Source organism: Ylistrum balloti, unplaced genomic scaffold, assembly GCF_031769215.1.
Source record: "Ylistrum balloti isolate Yb309-2 unplaced genomic scaffold, AGI_CSIRO_Ybal_v1 Utg369856, whole genome shotgun sequence".
Classification (NCBI taxonomy): domain Eukaryota; kingdom Metazoa; phylum Mollusca; class Bivalvia; order Pectinida; family Pectinidae; genus Ylistrum; species Ylistrum balloti.
In genome coordinates this window covers 414,769-433,058 of record NW_026782006.1, presented here as the reverse complement: position 1 = coordinate 433,058, position 18,290 = coordinate 414,769, and the positions used below count along the sequence as shown (strand labels likewise).

General features: G+C 36.9%; 2 protein-coding genes across 2 annotated transcripts; one reads left to right on the top strand and one right to left on the bottom strand.

The window, feature by feature from the left end:
• LOC132545788 (uncharacterized) lies at nucleotides 1-5,064 on the bottom strand. Its single transcript, XM_060209480.1, has 7 exons — nucleotides 4,699-5,064; nucleotides 3,647-3,694; nucleotides 3,315-3,391; nucleotides 2,661-2,715; nucleotides 2,039-2,216; nucleotides 1,441-1,547; nucleotides 1-664 (listed from the first exon to the last, which is right to left on the bottom strand). Exons 1-7 carry the CDS (start codon nucleotides 4,996-4,998, stop codon nucleotides 551-553), a joined length of 879 nt encoding a protein of 292 aa, XP_060065463.1. The 5' UTR covers nucleotides 4,999-5,064; the 3' UTR covers nucleotides 1-550.
• A 582-nt stretch (nucleotides 5,065-5,646) lies between these two features.
• Nucleotides 5,647-14,963, top strand: LOC132545734 (acetyl-CoA acetyltransferase B, mitochondrial-like). Its single transcript, XM_060209423.1, has 12 exons — nucleotides 5,647-5,720; nucleotides 6,259-6,309; nucleotides 7,422-7,539; nucleotides 7,709-7,804; nucleotides 8,838-8,938; nucleotides 9,358-9,450; nucleotides 9,609-9,659; nucleotides 9,792-9,945; nucleotides 10,344-10,433; nucleotides 10,986-11,099; nucleotides 11,906-12,128; nucleotides 13,855-14,963. The coding sequence occupies exons 1-12, from the start codon at nucleotides 5,673-5,675 to the stop codon at nucleotides 13,973-13,975; spliced, it is 1,260 nt and encodes a 419-aa protein (XP_060065406.1). The 5' UTR covers nucleotides 5,647-5,672; the 3' UTR covers nucleotides 13,976-14,963.
• The last annotated feature ends 3,327 nt before the right edge of the window (nucleotides 14,964-18,290 follow it).

The following is an 18,290-nucleotide window of genomic DNA, read 5'->3' as shown; positions in this document are numbered from 1 at the left end:
TACATAGGAAATAAATGAAAAAGACACTAACAAATGTCATTTTCAAAGAAATATCACAGTTCAAAATGTGTACAGCTTGTTCCCTTCGATGTGCTATCAGTCTAAATCAGCCAATGTATTAGACTTCTCTTCTACATGCTGACTGGAGTAAATTTGAGTGTTGAATGCTACACCTGTACAAAGTTTCAACAACAGCAGTATAGGAATGGTGAATTGGATGGAAACGCAACAACGTATATCCAGGTGCTTTCACAAAAACTAGCATTGAACTAAACTTCGACATCAACACTAATAGTCACAACACTTATTGCACTAAAATCTTACTATAAGAACATTTTTGGTTTTAGATATATGTCGATAAAACGTGGTATTTTGATGGTGTTCATGAGAGGCATACAGATCTGGAAACGTCACAATGTAACTATAAGTAACTTAATATTAAACAAAATGAGGATAATTCTACAACAGCATGTAAGAGTTAGTCTGTCTTCATCTTCCACAGGATGTGTGATAATATTGAGGATTAGAGGGTCCCAATATTTCCATCCTTTCATCCCTTGCTATAGCACATCTCATCATGATCCTTCACCATATGGAAAAGACTTTTGGGTGTCAGTCTCTCAGGATGGTTGCCCAATACATACGTCTCGTAAGCAACTAACATCTGTAATCGAAAAAACAACGTATGGTAAGCATCTATGATGGATTATGATAACAGAAAGAAACAAACAGGATTAGGATAAATTGTAAAATATACGTGGTAAAAGCCTGTTGCGGTGTCTATCACCAGACAACATGTACATCATTACTTTCATATCCCTTGGGTGAAGGGCATTGCTTTAAAATCGAAGGTCAAATCTGGACAAAGTAAATCTCTGTCTGGACAAGGTAACATTGTGTCTGTGTTGTTATTTCTTTATTCTAGTAGATATTCATAATATGATATTTATGATTTCTTTTACATCAATTGAGTCAAATTTAAATCTTTCCAATCATTTTCTCTTCTGCTTTACATATTTCCCTGTTACCTGAAGGAAATGTCAAACTGAGTGCAGTGTGTCTATTTATAGACACAGGGTCATGAATCAAATCTGACCACCATAGTAGTACATAATAGACATACTATCATATAGGACTTGTATAGTGCTGTTTGTCTAAATGACTGCAGATGTTTCCTTAAACAACATCCTTTAAATGCATTTTCAAATTTATCATTTCACTTTCTGCTTTACAGAAACAATGACGTAGTAAACAAACATATGGAATTCAATTAGATTACCCTTAATTGTATCTACTATTAAGGTCACTATAAAGGGTCAAAGGTCATATAATTGTGTTTATGAGATCCTATCATGAAATTGATTAATGGATTCACAGCATTGTTTGGCATAGGAAGTTATGTGTTAACTTTGTGTGCACTTTTATCATATATTTAATCACCTGTTGAGCACATCGATGGAACGGCATCTGTCCAACGGCAGTACCTAGTCCTGGACATAAAACACTTCTGATTGGCTCAACATCAACCCTCCTGTTGTGCTTCTTGACTGAAAAAATGAAAATAACATATATAATGGTCTTGAAGAAGCATAAAATTTAGTGAAACTTGTGGACATTTTCTTACACCAAGCTTATTGTGATTGACTTCTGCTTCTAGCATTTTGAAAATATATTCTAATTTTAAGACCACACATTCTATAACAATTAACCTAGATTTCTAAGGCCCCATTTCTAGCTACTATCCTGGTAATGCAAAGGGTATCTACCCTAGATGTGGGTAATGATGTTTTCTGTGTGATAAAACTCAGAAAATCTAATTATGCTGCTAACTACCAATACTGATACGTCATAACTCACAACTACTGTTTGATTTGCTGGTTATCAGAATATCTTGGTAATTAGATATCAGATATGGATCAAATCGTTCCCACTGGGAAATGTCATATATAATATACAGCTTTAGACAGACACTACAGACAATAACTACAAAACTAGATACATCTGTCACTGTTAAATATATTGTGTTATCATCTCTTACCAGCCAGTATTACAGCACGGAAAGCCAGGTAGGAATTAGGTGTCTCATCTACCTCAATAGGTATCCTCATTGTTGGGGCAGACACCAGATATTTGATGGGCTGACCTTCATTATAAACTTCATCTGTCTCCTTAGAGATACCAGCTTCATCATAAGCAGGAATTATCACAGCATCACCCTATAAAAGTCAACAATACATCATCATCGTCATCATTATCATCATCATCACCATCAGCATCATCATCATCATCATCATCATCATCATCATCAATCATCATCATCATATCATCATCATCATCATCATCATCATCATCATCATCATCATCATCATCATCATCATCATCATCACCATCAGCATCATCAACATCATCATCCCAATCATCATCATCATCATCATCATCATCATCGTCATTATCATCATCATCGTCATTATCATCATCATCATCATCATTATCAATCTATCATAATTTGATTTACTGACACAAAGGTCATGGTCAGGTAATTTATTATATAAGGTCATGGTCTGGTGATTTACTATATAAGATCATGGTCTGGTGATTTATTATATAAGATCATGGCAGGGTGACCAGTTGATACAATTTGAGGTATAATAAGGACCTACCACTAACAGTTCACCATCATGTTCCTTCCTGATCACATCCTGTAATCTGTGCTGCCTGAAATAAAAACATTGAACATCAGTCAGTGTGAATACATGCAGACTATTTATAGTTCATGACCCTGTGACCTTAACATGCTTTAAATAATCTCTCACCCAATCAATTTCCTAGATGTAGTCCCTGCTCCTATACAAGCAAGAGTATGATAGAAAGCAAAACTTGGCAGAGTGGTTGTTCTTAACACCTGCAATTTACATGCAAATACAAAGAGATATTGAGTTTTATCCTGATCTCAACTATCTTCACTAGTAGGTGATAATAAAGACAGGACCAAAAGCCAAGGCTGTCAGTGTAAAAGGTTAAGAAAGGAAAGATATTATTCATTACTTTCAGGTACTGAAGGAATAATTAAACAAAGGCCAGAAAATGGGATTTTTTATGTGTGAGTAGATGTCACCAAAAGGGGATTAGGAAGGGAGATAATCTTTCTTTGTTACCACAAAAAGAATAGAAAGGGGGATTATTATATCAAAAGTAATGAGTAGAAATCACCAGAAGGAGGCTGGCCAGTAGAAGGAAACTACATCTGTAATTTGTTGGGGACAAAAAAAGAGGGATAACTGATCCCTCACAGACAAAAAAGGGAGATAACTCACATCTGCCAGCCAAAGTGTCTAGTGTATACCATATCAATTCCTCCATCCATGAACCCAAAGCTGTTGGCAGGAGATACCTGTGAAAAGGGTAACAAAAAGTTAGCGATGTCCAGCTTCTTACTTACTATATATTACTTGTACCACTTCAAATGTAGCAACAGTTATAATCTCCTTACTTAATAATGAATTTATTAATTATAAGTTTGTGGTTCAAGATAGAGCAAGTAAAAAGCAACAGTGACGACTCATTTTCTATAACGACAGCCTTTATAGATAATAAAACATCAGTCAATACTAGTGTTGTTTTAATTTTAGGATGTGTTTCAGCTTACCAAGGCATCAGCTGCTGGGGCTCCTTTGAATATGTCACCAGCAGAAACCTTCAAAAGAGATTTATTTCAGAACATTTTTAAAGTTAAAAACAAATTTCACATACTGGAATCTGGTCATTGTTTTAAGTGAACTGTTCCAACTGTAAGTATTTAGAAGATGTGAAGCATTAAATCTTAACTTTACAAATATGTTAATGTTGACTGTGTATTGGCTATACACACTGTATAAGAACATTTCAAAACAAAATAAAAAAAAGTGATTGAAAGACAGTTCTATGTCCAGGAAGGAGGGTAGTGAGCTTCCACCAGGGATCAAGCCCCACAACCCCAAGGCCCCTTGTGTATCATCCTACTGTAGAGCTTAAATAAAATTACCTCCAATGTAAAGCTGGAAAGCAACCATAATGTAATGTAGTTAAGGATCCACAAAATGTAGTAACCTTTAAGTGATCATGAATCGAGTGAGATGGGTGATGAAACTCTTATTTAATGTTATTTATAAGTTCATCTAACAACACACAGGTGTGAAAAGCTTGATCTGTGAAGTTTTTTTTTTATATGATTTCATTAAGGGAACAAATATAGATATAGGAGGGAAAACCTATGGGTGAGATATAGGAGGGAAAACCTATGGATGAGACATACGTTGCCACCTCTAAATTTTGAACTTATGTCCAAGGAGAGAATGACCTGCAGCTCACTCCATCATGAATGCAAACATCATGACAGTCAGTATGTTAGCACATAAATGATCATGGTGATCAAGGCACCCTATAATTGTACCTCTTGAACTGTAAAGATAAAAAATGTAAGACAATGCGGAAAATCATATTCCTGATGAAAACTTTGACAGAAATCTAATCCGTGTGGCCCACATGATAGTCCACAGCTCTACCCACTGCTGGAAATAGCTATGATCTGTCAGCTGAGTGACAAAGACAGTGCTTTATGCTATGGACAAACAGTGGCCATTGTAATGAAAAAATCAGGAGACTATTCCTATAGAATGGAATGTTAATATAGAATCAGTAAAACCAGATTATGATGCGTACCTCTACTCCACCACCTTCACCACAATGGTCACTAAAGACGTTTTCCCATGCCTTCACCATATTTGGGTTGAAGTCCCGAAATTTGTACACCACTTTTATATCCTCTTCCTCTCTCTCCTGCTCGATTCCTTCAGCTCCTTTCTCTTCACCTGTCACTCCAGCCACATCCTTTTGCTCCACTTCTTTCCTCGTGACAGTTTCTGCGTCGCCATCACTTTGTTTTGTCTCCGTCGATGTGTTTGTTTCTTTCTCGTCCTCGCGTGTTTCCTTTTGGGGTTTATTGTTACTTACACTTTCCATTTCTACTTCCGTTTTATCCCAAATCGAGATATTTATGATTTTAAATGATAACAGTCACACAATTCCTTAAATCAAAATAAGTGTATGCTCTGAACGACATATAAACAGTACTGAATATCAGAAACACAGGTTAGTCTATGTGTTTACAGAAAGAAATGCAATATAAGCAGTGTGGTCGTGCGTCATTCGACCAGAAATAGTTGTGACACTTAACCGGTGTCTAGGGGAAAATGAATACCGTGCATCACAAATAAGTTAGAAATCTTTGATTAACATTTTAGAGATGTTAAGTTACTTTTTCAATGCTTTCAAATTAGATCAACTGATAATTATGTTGTAATTATACACTTAAATATATCAACAGACCATTGTGACTTCTTAAGTGGGCAAATTTTGAAGGGTACGAAATTTAGCCTGGTCGTTGGCGTCCGATTTCGTGATATATATGATATCATGTAAAGCTTATATCTTTATTTTCTTCGTTATAATAATATGATGGTGAAGAACATTATTATTCTTTCGTTTTTTGTTTATGAAACTGTTCAAACTGAAATATTTGCTTAGTGTTACCGGCCGTTATACCTACTTTTGCTTTGAAGCATTCGGAACGCTTCTAACATGTTCATGACTTACTGTGTGTTACCCGACCTTGTCATTCCTTGGTAGTGCCCTACATGCCTATAGTAAACATGAGCTTTAGATCTTTCAGCAGACTTGTACAGGTAATTTCTGCATTTCGGCGATGTTGTGCACAAACATTGCATTTATTTTGTATGTCTTAAGATGTGATGTGAAATAACGTGATTTTTATGCTATTTCATATTATCTTCAGATTTTTTAATTGCCATTCAGTAGCAAGTACATCTTTCAAAGTACTTAACCATTGCAGATAAAAATGTACTGTCCAACAAGTCTTGGCTTAAGTGCATATTGTTTGTTAAATGGTCACAAACACAGGCAATAGGGTTGCAGGCATTGGTTGCAGTTTATTTTCCTCTTTGTCACTAAATACTGATTCTACACCTCGAAAGTTTGATCACAAGGACACGCTATCTGGAAAATTGTATGAAATTGGTTACAGCATTAGATATACAGACTCAGACCAATGTCAAACATATTCTGTATTGTATAGTTTGCAGTACAAAGTAATGAGTGTATTTGATAAGGTTTTTAACCAAACTTAATCAATATGTTTTACTTCATTTTGTATGTTGTTGCTTTATGTTGTCATCTGTACTATATTTTATGTATATTTTCCAGAAGTCAACCAGACAACATGTCCGGTGTTTCAGCCAAATCAGTGGTTTAAATGTGAGTATAAAAATATATATAATCTGGAGTAGAATGCAATAAATAACAACTAGCTTTCTTTACTCTCTCCTGTTACATATCAACCAATGTTGGGGAACATTGTGACAGATATACAGAGCAAAATCGTGGCAGATGTTCTAGATGAATTTTACATTAATTTTTATATCAAAAGGTGACATATAAGAAATGAATTGGTTACATGGTTTTGAAACTATTAACACATCTACAGGACTTTGATCATCAACCCTAAAATCTTTGATAATTTTCATCAGTTTATGCCCTAAGGATAGTTACAACAGTCCAACTTGCTTTTTTGAACTGAAATATTAGTGATTCACTGATATATAAAATTCAGCTGCATATTCCAAAAGCTTTTGTGACTGTGCTGAGTGTCATGTCTATGTTCAAAGAATAAGCCATGTTACATGTGATGAGTTGTTGGATTGGTGGCAGTGAAGCATAACCCCTAGTGAACATCACTCTCAAAATAAAATACAATGATAATATTTTTGTATGTTTCAGTCTGTGACAATACAGAATTAAATCTAAGATAAGATGTACTGATCAAACAGTTTATTGGGAAATAACTATTGGTAGATAGAATAAGTTATCTTCCTAAAAGATTTACAGTTGACTTGTATCCACACTGTACAATGAACAATATTGACATTTTCACTGTAGCGATAGGTAGTGTAGTGATGTGACATCTGGCTTCTATCTGTTGTTTTGATAGCTGGACAAGAATGATTTCTTTCAGAGGACAGTATGATCCTGAGATCACCTGAGGATTTTTTTATGTGTAGAATGTTGTCATCTTTACCAGGCTTTAATGTTAACATGTTTGGTATCTCGAGTATGTCAAAACATGTCAACATTAAAGCCTGGTCTTCCTTGGATTTTGTTTGGTTATCTATACTTATTGTTTATATGTTACTAGTACCATCCTAGGAGGATTACTGAAAATTAATGGAAGTACCCTCAGGGACATTGGATCTCATTTTCTTTGTATTGTTCTAACGAGTCAAAATGTTATTATGGTGACCTTTATTTTAAGAGTTGTTTGACAAGTTATATGTTGTTTTCTGATACTAACCATTTGTTTAATTTGTTAGGATGTTGTGATTGTGAGTGCTGTGAGGACACCTATAGGGTCATTCCTCAGCAGTTTGTCAGAACTCTCAGCCCCTAGACTGGGCTCGGTCGCCATTAAGGAAGCCATCAGCAGGGCAGGTAATTCTCCATTAAAACTGTTCTGGTCCAGTATTCACTGATATAATTAACTTTACCACTGTGGAATTAAAGGCACACTATCTACAAAACATCTTTGTACAATGTTTAGAATTTGATATATTAAAACACCAATGAGATCTCTTAATGATACATTAATTATGTTCCTTAGGGATTGAAGGTGATGCTGTGAATGAGGTGTACATGGGAAATGTTTGTCAGGCTGACGAGGGACAGGCACCATGTCGTCAGGCTACCTTGGGAGCAGGTAAGTATATATCACTGTATTTGCGATGTCAGCTATCTTCTGTCAGGCTGATGAGGGACAGGCACCTTTGAAGTAGGTCTGTATACTGTAAACCAACTTTCTTTCACAGCTACTAACTTTAACATTTTCAGCAATATAACAAGTTCGCATCAATTCACTCTGCCAAATTCTGAGCTGCTATTGTATAATTCAAAGAGCACAGTCTAAATCAAAACCCTGTAGAGAGCCCCATATCTGGTCACTAATTTAACTGGGACATGTGAGCTTACAACAGGATGTATCTGAGATAGAGGTCAGTAGTGACCTGTTAATAGATTTCTGACATCTTATAAACAGCAGATGGTAAAATACCCTAATTAATTAATCAGTTGAGTTAATATTTTAACTCTTTGGGTGTTTTGTGTTTTTGTTAAGACAGTAATGTGAAGGTCAATTGCAATTATGAAAAATCTTGCATGGCTTCAGATAAAGATGCATGTATGTGATCCATTCCTGGAATTCTAATATGCTAAAGATCTCCAACAGCATGTTTCATTTACCAAATGCAAACTCCTCAGAATTAAGCACTCGAAGGAACTAATTGATACTGAATTCAACCAAAGATTTATGAAATATGTGCTTGACATATGCATTCAGGATAACCTGCATGTAAGGTAAATAGTTATTATAAAGGAGTAAATGGTAACTTTGAAAGTCACTGTTCATTAGTTTTATTTTAATTTTCATGGTCTTTCTTTGATCGCATTATTCATGAAAATAAATTACACACAGTATATGACTGTCATTTTTTTGTAAACTATCCGCAGTCTGCTTACATTTTCCCCAGATAGCAATCTTGACTGTTTGATCCTCACCTGATACATCATTTTCAGTGGATTAACATTTAAATGCCAGATACATGTAAAACAAATAATAGCATACTCAGAAAATCAAGCTGACATTCTTGTCCTGATAAAAAGATTTTTAGCTGTTTGCCAAGGTAAAAGTCTTTCGTGTATTAATCTTGTCACATTTTAAATATTTTGATTTACAGGTCTACCAATCACCACACCAACTACAGCTATCAACAAAGTGTGTGCATCTGGTATGAAGTCAGTCATGATGGCTAGTCAGAACCTCATGTGTGGCCATCAGGTAAAACATTCTAGTATTCATTCAGGTGTAACCTCCAGGTAAAATATTCTAGTATTCATTCAGGTGTAACCTCCAGATAAAACATTCTAGTAAACGCTCAGGTGTAACATCCAGGTAAAACATTCTAGTATTCATTCAGGTGTAACCTCCAGGTAAAACATTCTAGTATTCATTCAGGTGTAATCACCAGGTAAAATATTCTAATATTCAGTCAGGTATAACGACCATGTAAGTCATACTAGTATCTGATGTCATTATTACTGAGTAAACCATTTAATAATTTATATTGTGTGTGAAACATGTCCTTGTTAAATCTGTGTCCCAACATAGTTTTATGCTTTGGGATTTGAAGGGATGCACAGTTACCATAGGGAAATGGATTGTACTGTTTTATCATGTATTATTTGTGTCATTTACAGGACGTTATGGTGGCCGGAGGGATGGAGAGTATGTCCAACGTTCCCTACTACATGACCCGTGGTCAGACACCTTATGGTAAAGTCGAGCTAAGGGTGAGCATCAAAATTCATTCCGGTTGTGTTTTGTGAAATAAAGAAAGGTGATTATGGGAGAAGAAGTCGTTCAATTCTTCATGATTGTTTAAAATCTATTCAGATATTGCGTAAAATCTTGTGTATATTTTTGTTAATACTGTACTTGGTTGTTTTAGGATGGCATCGTGTCCGATGGTCTTACAGACGCCTACGACCACATACACATGGTGAGTTATCACTGATGATGTCTGGTCATCACAAATCTTAGTAGATGATTTACAATAAATATAGCTGTCTATGGCTCACATGGTAGTTGAGGGTGTATGTGGTTGTTTTAAGATATGTGTGTTTTATTTCAGGGTACATGTGCAGAGAATACCGCCAAGAAATATGCGATTAGTCGAGAGGAACAGGATGGGTATGCCATTAGGAGTTACAAACTCAGCCAGAAGGCTGCCTCTGAGGGGGTGTTTGAGAAGGAGATTACACCTGTAGTAATTCCGAAGAAGAAAGGTATTTTTTAAAGTTGGAAGACAATACATGTATAGAGAAATAATATACAAGGGGAGCTAATTCAGAGAGGTGTTACTAATGTAGAGTTTGTCGCAGTTGTATCTCTGATTTTGTGACTATTCACAGAACAGTTAACATTCTATAAATCACTGATCCAAACCTTTGTTAGCGATGATCATATGATTTATAAACTAATTGGAGTTTCGTGTAAGACTTCTCATCTGCTATCATCATTTTCCTGGATCCCTATTGATATTATGATGTTGTTTGACTTTGTCTGGCCTTTGTAAGTCACATACATCATCCCTTAGTCATTGATATCTTATTTAAATGTAGTTTGTTGATTTTGATTGACTCTTTGTAATGTTGATGTTGGTTGGCTGTTTTCATTATGACAGGTGATCCAGTCACTATCAGTACTGATGAGGAATACAAGAAGGTCAATTTTGATAAATTTGCTTCACTACGGACAGTGTTCAAGAAAGACGGTCAGTAAACAGACAAATAGTAGTGGGCTGCCATTATTTTCAAATAGTCAGTGTGAATTTGAAAGCTAATGTTAGTGAACTGTATATTCAAATACTGAAACAAGAATGACCAGTGTTATCAGGGACGTAGGTAACGTTATCTACGTCCCTGGTGTTATTGATTGTATTAACTATTTAATACAAGACCATCACATCTTCAAGGTCACTTCCAAATAATTTGTAATTTCATGTGAAAAATATAACATGCATGTTTTTTGTGTGCTTTTGAATCTATTTCAAATCAAAGATATTCTCAATAGTTATAAATATCAAATAGACAAAGTAATGAGAATATTGGGTAAATATCTAAAGAAAGAAGAAACTTTGGATATGAATTCATAATTGAAGCCTCATGCATGCTGTGGTTACAAATTCATGCAGAAAATATGAACAAGTTTAAGTTCATTGAGATGTGAGATGTCTGTTGACAGCATACTGCACCAAATGCCTGTACATTTACATACATATATTTTCCAAAATGTAGGATACTAATTATGTATGAAATCTTTACAGGGACCATCACAGCAGCCAATGCCAGTACTTTAAATGATGGAGCAGCAGCTCTGGTTCTGATGACAGCTAAGGCAGCGGAACAACATGGGGTCAAACCTCTCGCCAGAGTCATGGGTACTCACTTACTGATTAACATACAGGCATCTGGTTTACATTGAGGCCGATCTTGTCAGATAATCACTCTTGTGAAAAAAGTATTTATAAAGCAGATTCAAGTTTACAATGGATTGGAGTGAATCAATCTTTGTTTTTTGTGGAATTTTTTAATATTTATGACCTACTTCATTGTTCCTGTGTTCCTGACTTCTCTAGCTCTCTTTTGCATTATTTAGGAGTTATTGCCCTTTGTTATTTTCATACTTTAATTTTGTCTGCAGCATTTCACTAAAGCCATTAGCAGTATCAACACAAAACTTCATAGGTTAATAGATATTGATAAGGAGAAGAGCAGCGTACAAGAACCATAACTCTCTTTTGCATAATTAGCCCTTTTGTATCTAGCGTTTATTCAGGAAACATCTATCAGTTCTATCGAATCTCTTGGTTTGTTAATTTGTTTTACTTTTGAAATTGGTCTCATTATACCCTTGTTACACAGTAAAACCAGATCTGTAAGAACATTAATCTATATGCTTGACTTGTATGTTTCCTCTACAGGAATGTCTATAATTCTGCTCCAGGTTTTGCTGATGTCTGTAATTCTGCTCCAGGTTTTGCTGATGTCTGTAATTCTGCTCCAGGTTTTGCTGATGTCTGTAATTCTGCTCCAGGTTTTGCTGATGTCTGTAATTCTGCTCCAGGTTTTGCTGATGTCTGTAATTCTGCTCCAGGTTTTGCTGATGTCTGTAATTCTGCTCCAGATTTTGCTGATGTCTGTAATTCTGCTCCAGGTTTTGCTGATGTCTGTAATTCTGCTCCAGGTTTTGCTGATGCAGCTATTGCTCCAATCGACTTTTCCACGGCACCTGCCCATGCTGTCCCCAAAGTACTGGCCAACACTGGAGTGAAAAAAGAGGACATAGACATGTGGGAGATTAACGAGGCCTTCAGTGTTGTCATCCTAGCCAATGTCAAAGAACTGGATATTGACATGAACAAAGTGAACATCCATGGTGGAGCAGTCAGTATCGGTCATCCCATAGGGTAGGTGATCAACATTAGTCATTCCTTGTGGTAGGTGATCAGCATTGGTCATCTTATAGGGTAGGTGGACAGTATCAGTCATTCCATGTGGTAGGTGATCAGCATTGGTCATCCCATAGGGTAGGTGGACAGTATCAGTCATTCCATGTGGTAATTGATCAGCATTGGTCATCCTATAGGGTAGGTGATCAGCATTAGTCATCCTATAGGGTAGGTGGACAGTATCAGTCATCCTATAGGGTAGGTGGACAGTATCAGTCATTCCATGTGGTAGGTGATCAGCATTGGTCATCCTATAGGGTAGGTGATCAGCATTGGTCATCCTATAGGGTAGGTGGACAGTATCAGTCATCCTATAGGGTAGGTGGACAGTATCAGTCATTCCATGTGGTAGGTGATCAGCATTGGTCATCCTATAGGGTAGGTGATCAGCATTGGTCATCCTATAGGGTAGGTGGACAGTATCAGTCATCCTATAGGGTAGGTGGACAGTATCAGTCATTCCATGTGGTAGGTGATCAGCATTGGTCATCCTATAGGGTAGGTGATCAGCATTGGTCATCCTATAGGGTAGGTGGACAGTATCAATCATCCTATAGGGTAGGTGATCAGCATTGGTCATCCTATAGGGTAGGTGGACAGTATCAGTCATCCCATGTGGTAGGTGATCAGCATTGGTCATCCTATAGGGTAGGTGGACAGTATCAGTCATTCCATGTGATAGGTGATCAGCATTGGTTGGTCATCCTATAGGGTAGGTGATCAACATCAGTCATTCCATGTGGTAGGTGATCAGCATTGGTCATCCCATAGGGTAGATGATCAGCATTGGTCATCCTATAGGGTAAGTGGACAGTATAAGTCATTCCATGTGTTAGGTGATCAGCATTGGTTGGTCATCCTATAGGGTAGGTGATCAGCACTGGTCATCCTATAGGGTAAGTGGACAGTATAAGTCATTCCATGTGGTAGGTAATCAGCATTGGTCATCCTATAGGGAAGGTGGACAGTATCGGTCATCCCATGTGGTAGTTGATCAGCATTGGTCATCCTATAGGGTAGGTGATCAGCATTGGTCATCCTATAGGGTAGGTGGACAGTATCGGTCATTCCATGTGGTAGGTGATCAGCATTGGTCATCCTATCAGGTAGGTGCACAGTATCAGTCATTCCATGTGGTAGGTGATCAGCATTGGTCATCCTATAGGGTAGGTGGACAGTATCAGTCATTCCATGTGGTAGTTGATCAGCATTGGTCATCCTATAGGGTAGGTGATCAGCATTGGTCATCCTATTGGGCAGGTGGACAGTATCGGTCATTCAAGGTGGTAGGTGATCAGCATTGGTCATCATAGAATGGCAGTCATATTGGTTAATTTAGAGTACCAAGCAGCAAATCAACATACACCTATCATTTGGTGGGGAATAAAATATTGTTAACTAGCAAAAGCATAGATACTTTATTTTGCAAATCAAATAGCAAAATTGTGGGTATCATTTCAACCTATGTCCATAATCTTAGAAGACAAAAAAATAATATTAAAAAAGGAATTGAAAATTTTATCATTAACTTGAGTAAGAAGATATAGTGGATAATATAAATTCATTGATAAGAATTAAATCAGTAACGTTATTGATAAGGACTTGTGCAATTTTTATGGTTTACTGTAAATACATTTTTCACTAAAAGTTTCAGATTGTGAACTTGCTTCTTTGAAAATTTCAGAATGTCTGGGGCTCGCATTACTGGTCACTTGGTCCACAATCTACAGCCAGGACAGAAAGGAATGGCCGCCATTTGTAATGGTGGGGGTGGTGCATCAGCCATCTTGATTGAGAAGTTATAACTGTCAACAAAGTTTGAAGAAATGATTGTGATATAAAACGACGTCACATCCCAGTAGTACAGAGGACTTGTTAAGTGATATCATTTCAGAGGTGCGGGTGATTTTTATGATTGGTTTGTTATATACATATCTGTCTGCTGTACTCAGCATTAGTGTGGTTGGACAGTGGTCTCCTTTACTAGACCAGTGTATTCAGTGTAAATAATACATACAAATTATGAAAACAGAATCCTATTTCATCTTGTACAAACATTCATGTTGATAGCCACACTGCAGTATTACTCGAGATCATTTAGTTTAATTTTTTTTCTCCTTAATATTACTTTCTGAATTAAATATCACAGTTGACTAAAACTTAACCTGCTATCATTTATTTCTACCTGGATGTTGGGAATACTCTACTTTACGAATTTGCCTCTTCAGACAAATCGTTGAATACATGTGCTGGTCTAGCAATGACTTTAAATTTGTTAATGATGAGCTATTAAAGACAAGGACTCTGGAAGACTCAAATACCGGTAACAAAAATAAATATGGATGCCAAAGTTATTTTCGTACAGATAATCACAAGGGATTTGAATTTGTGATTTACGGTAACATTATATTTGTTATTGTCATAGGCATTTTTTTATCCTAAGCTTCTTCTTGGCTCTTTTTCTCTTTATGTTTTATTTATCTGATATTTTGGGGGAAAAACGATGTGCTAATTTTAATCTCTTTGAAATAGGGATATCTTTCAAGTGTATGTAACTAGATACCATGATACAAGTATTTATGGAAATCAAGACTTCATTTACAACCCCAGAAAGAAAAAGAATTTAGGTGGCACATAGAACAAACAAGTAACAGTGATTTAGGGAAATATTGAGCCATGTAATGGCACTGTTATATTCCATAGATCTGTTATAATATCAGTGCTAAATCGTTTTACAGGAAATGTTTTGATACATAATATTATGATATTAAATGATGATTTGATATACAATAATTGTTTTTATTTATCTGGAGTTGCCTCCCTTCTGACATGAAGTCATTTTGTTTTTATTTATCTGGAGTTGCCTCCCTTCTGACATGAAGTCGTTTTGTTTTTGTTTATCTTGATTTGCCTCCCTTCTAACATAGAGTCACATAACACAGTGTCACCAAGCTGAAGAAAAATGTTTCCTAAGTTGCTATCGTCCAGTCCTGGATTATCAAGATGATGTTTCAATTCCTCACATGGTATTTGACAGGAATGGTTCCCATGGTTACATTTCAATTGATAAACAGAGCAGATGTTTACCTTATCTGTTCTGTCAAGATCTTGTGTCCTGTATTGGACAGCAGGATTTGTCTGTATTTAAGATCTGTCATCCTGTATTGGACAGCAGGATTTGTCTGTATTTAAGATCTGTCATCCTGTATTGGACAGCAGGATTTGTCTGTATTTAAGATCTGCCATCCTGTATTGGACAGCAGGATTTGTCTGTATTTAAGATCAGTCATCCTGTATTGGACAGTAAGACTTGTCTGTATTTAAGATCTGTCATCCTGTATTGGACAGCAGGATTTGTCTGTATTTAAGATCAGTCACCTGTATTGGACAGTAAGACTTGTCTGTATTTAAGATCTGTAATCCTGTATTGGACAGCAGGATTTGTCTGTATTTAAGATCTGTCATCCTGTATTGGACAGCAGGATTTGTCTGTATTTAAGATCTGTCATCCTGTATTGGACAGTAAGACTTGTCTGTATTTAAGATCTGTAATCCTGTATTGGACAGCAGGATTTGTCTGTATTTAAGATCTGTATTGGACAGTCTTGTCTGTATTGATCTGTCATCCTGTATTGGACAGCAAGATTTGTCTGTATTTAAGATAGTCACCTGTATTGGACAGTAACACTTGTCTGTATTTAAGATCTGTAATCCTGTATTGGACAGCAGGATTTGTCTGTATTTAAGATCTGTCATCCTGTATTGGACAGTAAGACTTGTCTGTATTTAAGATCTGTAATCCTGTATTGGACAGCAGGATTTGTCTGTATTTAAGATCTGTCATCCTGTATTGGACAGTAAGACTTGTCTGTATTTAAGATCTGTCATCCTGTATTGGACAGCAGGATTTGTCTGTATTTAAGATCAGTCACCTGTATTGGACAGTAAGACTTGTCTGTATTTAAGATCTGTAATCCTGTATTGGACAGCAGGATTTGTCTGTATTTAAGATCAGTCACCTGTAATGGACTTGGATGTTGTTAGAATCTTAATATACTGTTGAGATATTAACACAAGTCACAATTCAGGGGTCACTAACAACTACTATTGATTTGAGTCACAGCTAAAATATATAGCATTTGATATTGACTTGGGTCACACTGAAGATGTCTTTAGCAACTTACCTGTTTTTGACCCCAGACATAATTCTGATGTCACTAGCAACTTGTCTGTGACTCCAGACATAGTTCTGATGTCACTAGCAACTTGTCTGTTTGTGACCCCAGACATAGTTCTGATGTCTCTAGCAACTTGTCTGTCTGTGACTCCAGACATAGTTCTGATGTCTCTAGCAACTTGTCTGTTTGTGACCCCAGACATAGTTCTGATGTCTCAAGCAACTTGTCTGTCTGTGACTCCAGACATAGTTCTGATGTCTCTAGCTACTTGTCCGTTTGTGACTCCAGACATAGTTCTGATGTCTCTAGCAACTTGTCTGTCTGTGACCCCAGACATAATTCTGATGTCTCTAGCAACTTGTCTGTGACTCCAGACATAATTCTGATGTCACTAGCAACTTGTCTGTTTGTGACTCCAGACATAATTCTGATGTCACTAGCAACTTGTCTGTGACTCCAGACATAATTCTGATGTCACTAGCAACTTGTCCGTTTGTGACTCCAGACATAATTCTGATGTCACTAGCAACTTGTCCGTTTGTGACTCCAGACATAGTTCTGATGTCACTAGCAACTTGTCTGTTTGTGACTCCAGACATAATTCTGATGTCTCTAGCAACTTGTCTGTGACTCCAGACATAATTCTGATGTCACTAGCAACTTGTCTGTGACTCCAGACATAATTCTGATGTCACTAGCAACTTGTCTGTGACTCCAGACATAATTCTGATGTCACTAGCAACTTGTCTGTTTGTGACTCCAGACATAATTCTGATGTCACTAGCAGCTTGTCTGTTTGTGACTCCAGACATAATTCTGATGTCACTAGCAACTTGTCCGTTTGTGACTCCAGACATAGTTCTGATGTCACTAGCAACTTGTCCGTTTGTGACTCCAGACATAATTCTGATGTCACTAGCAACTTGTGTGACTCCAGACATAATTCTGATGTCACTAGCAACTTGTCTGTTTGTGACTCCAGACATAATTCTGATGTCTCTAGCAACTGACAGTGACTCCAATAACTATTCTGATGTCTCTAGCACAACTCACAAGTCTATATTGTATCTCCTTGTATCACAGTGACTGCTGTCATTCATGTCATGTGATCTGTCAGCGTAGTTCAACATTATTTGGGTGGACTTACTTCATGCAGGCTTACAAGGGCTATTTGATAAGATGTGAGCCTTGTATTGAAGAAGATAAAGTAAACAAGGCAAGTGACTGTTGCAAAATGGACAAAATCACTGACAGAGCAGTGATTCAATATTTGCATAAGAAAGGTCTAGCACATAAGGATATCCAAACTGATATGGTAACAACACTAGGGAATGATGCCCCTTCATATACTACAGTGAAATGGTGGGTAGCATGGTAGGCACGGCCTTGGGAATGACACTTGTCCAAGAAGGCCTGTCACTGTTGGAACCCTAGAAATAAAGTCCAGGATATTGTTATGGCTGACAGGTGAGTTACATAGAGAGATATGTAGCCAGTACAGTTGGGATTTCACAGGAAATAGTACATTCCATTCTTACTGAAGATATTGCAATGAGAAAGCTCTCAGTCCATTCGGAACCAAGATTTCTGACAGCTGATCAGTAACACACCAGGCAGACTTTGTCGCATGCTAATATAAATCTTTTATAGGCAGACCCTGCTAACTTTCCATCACTTCACCCCAGAGGCCAAACAACAGCCTAAACAATGGAAGCTCTATGGTTCACCCCTGCCAAAGTAGGCAAAGACTGTTTCATCAAGCGGGAAAAGGTTATGGCCTCAGTTTTCTGGGACGCTGATGGTATTCTGATGGCAGATGGTAGATTATCTGCGAAGGGGACAAACAATCAATGGCAGAAAACTAAGTAACCCATGTCCACAAGTCTGTCATTGTCATGGCTGCCACTAACAATTGTGACTTTGAATAAATTCAGCATCTGCC

What these genes read in the sequence shown, in the direction of transcription:
- LOC132545788 (XM_060209480.1), bottom strand. Translation starts at nt 4,998, where the DNA reads ATGGAAAGTGTAAGTAACAATAAACCCCAAAAGGAAACACGCGAGGAC. An exon ending in CCCCAGCAGCTGATGCCTTG is followed by an intron (nt 3,392 to 3,646) that starts GTAAGCTGAAAC and finishes CCCTTTTCACAG; the next exon opens with GTATCTCCTGCCAACAGCTT. An exon ending in AGACACTTTGGCTGGCAGAT is followed by an intron (nt 2,716 to 3,314) that starts GTGAGTTATCTC and finishes TTTTTATTTCAG; the next exon opens with GCAGCACAGATTACAGGATG.
- LOC132545734 (XM_060209423.1), top strand. Translation starts at nt 5,673, where the DNA reads ATGCCTATAGTAAACATGAGCTTTAGATCTTTCAGCAGACTTGTACAG. An exon ending in TCAGGCTACCTTGGGAGCAG is followed by an intron (nt 7,805 to 8,837) that starts GTAAGTATATAT and finishes TTTGATTTACAG; the next exon opens with GTCTACCAATCACCACACCA. An exon ending in ATGGTAAAGTCGAGCTAAGG is followed by an intron (nt 9,451 to 9,608) that starts GTGAGCATCAAA and finishes TGGTTGTTTTAG; the next exon opens with GATGGCATCGTGTCCGATGG.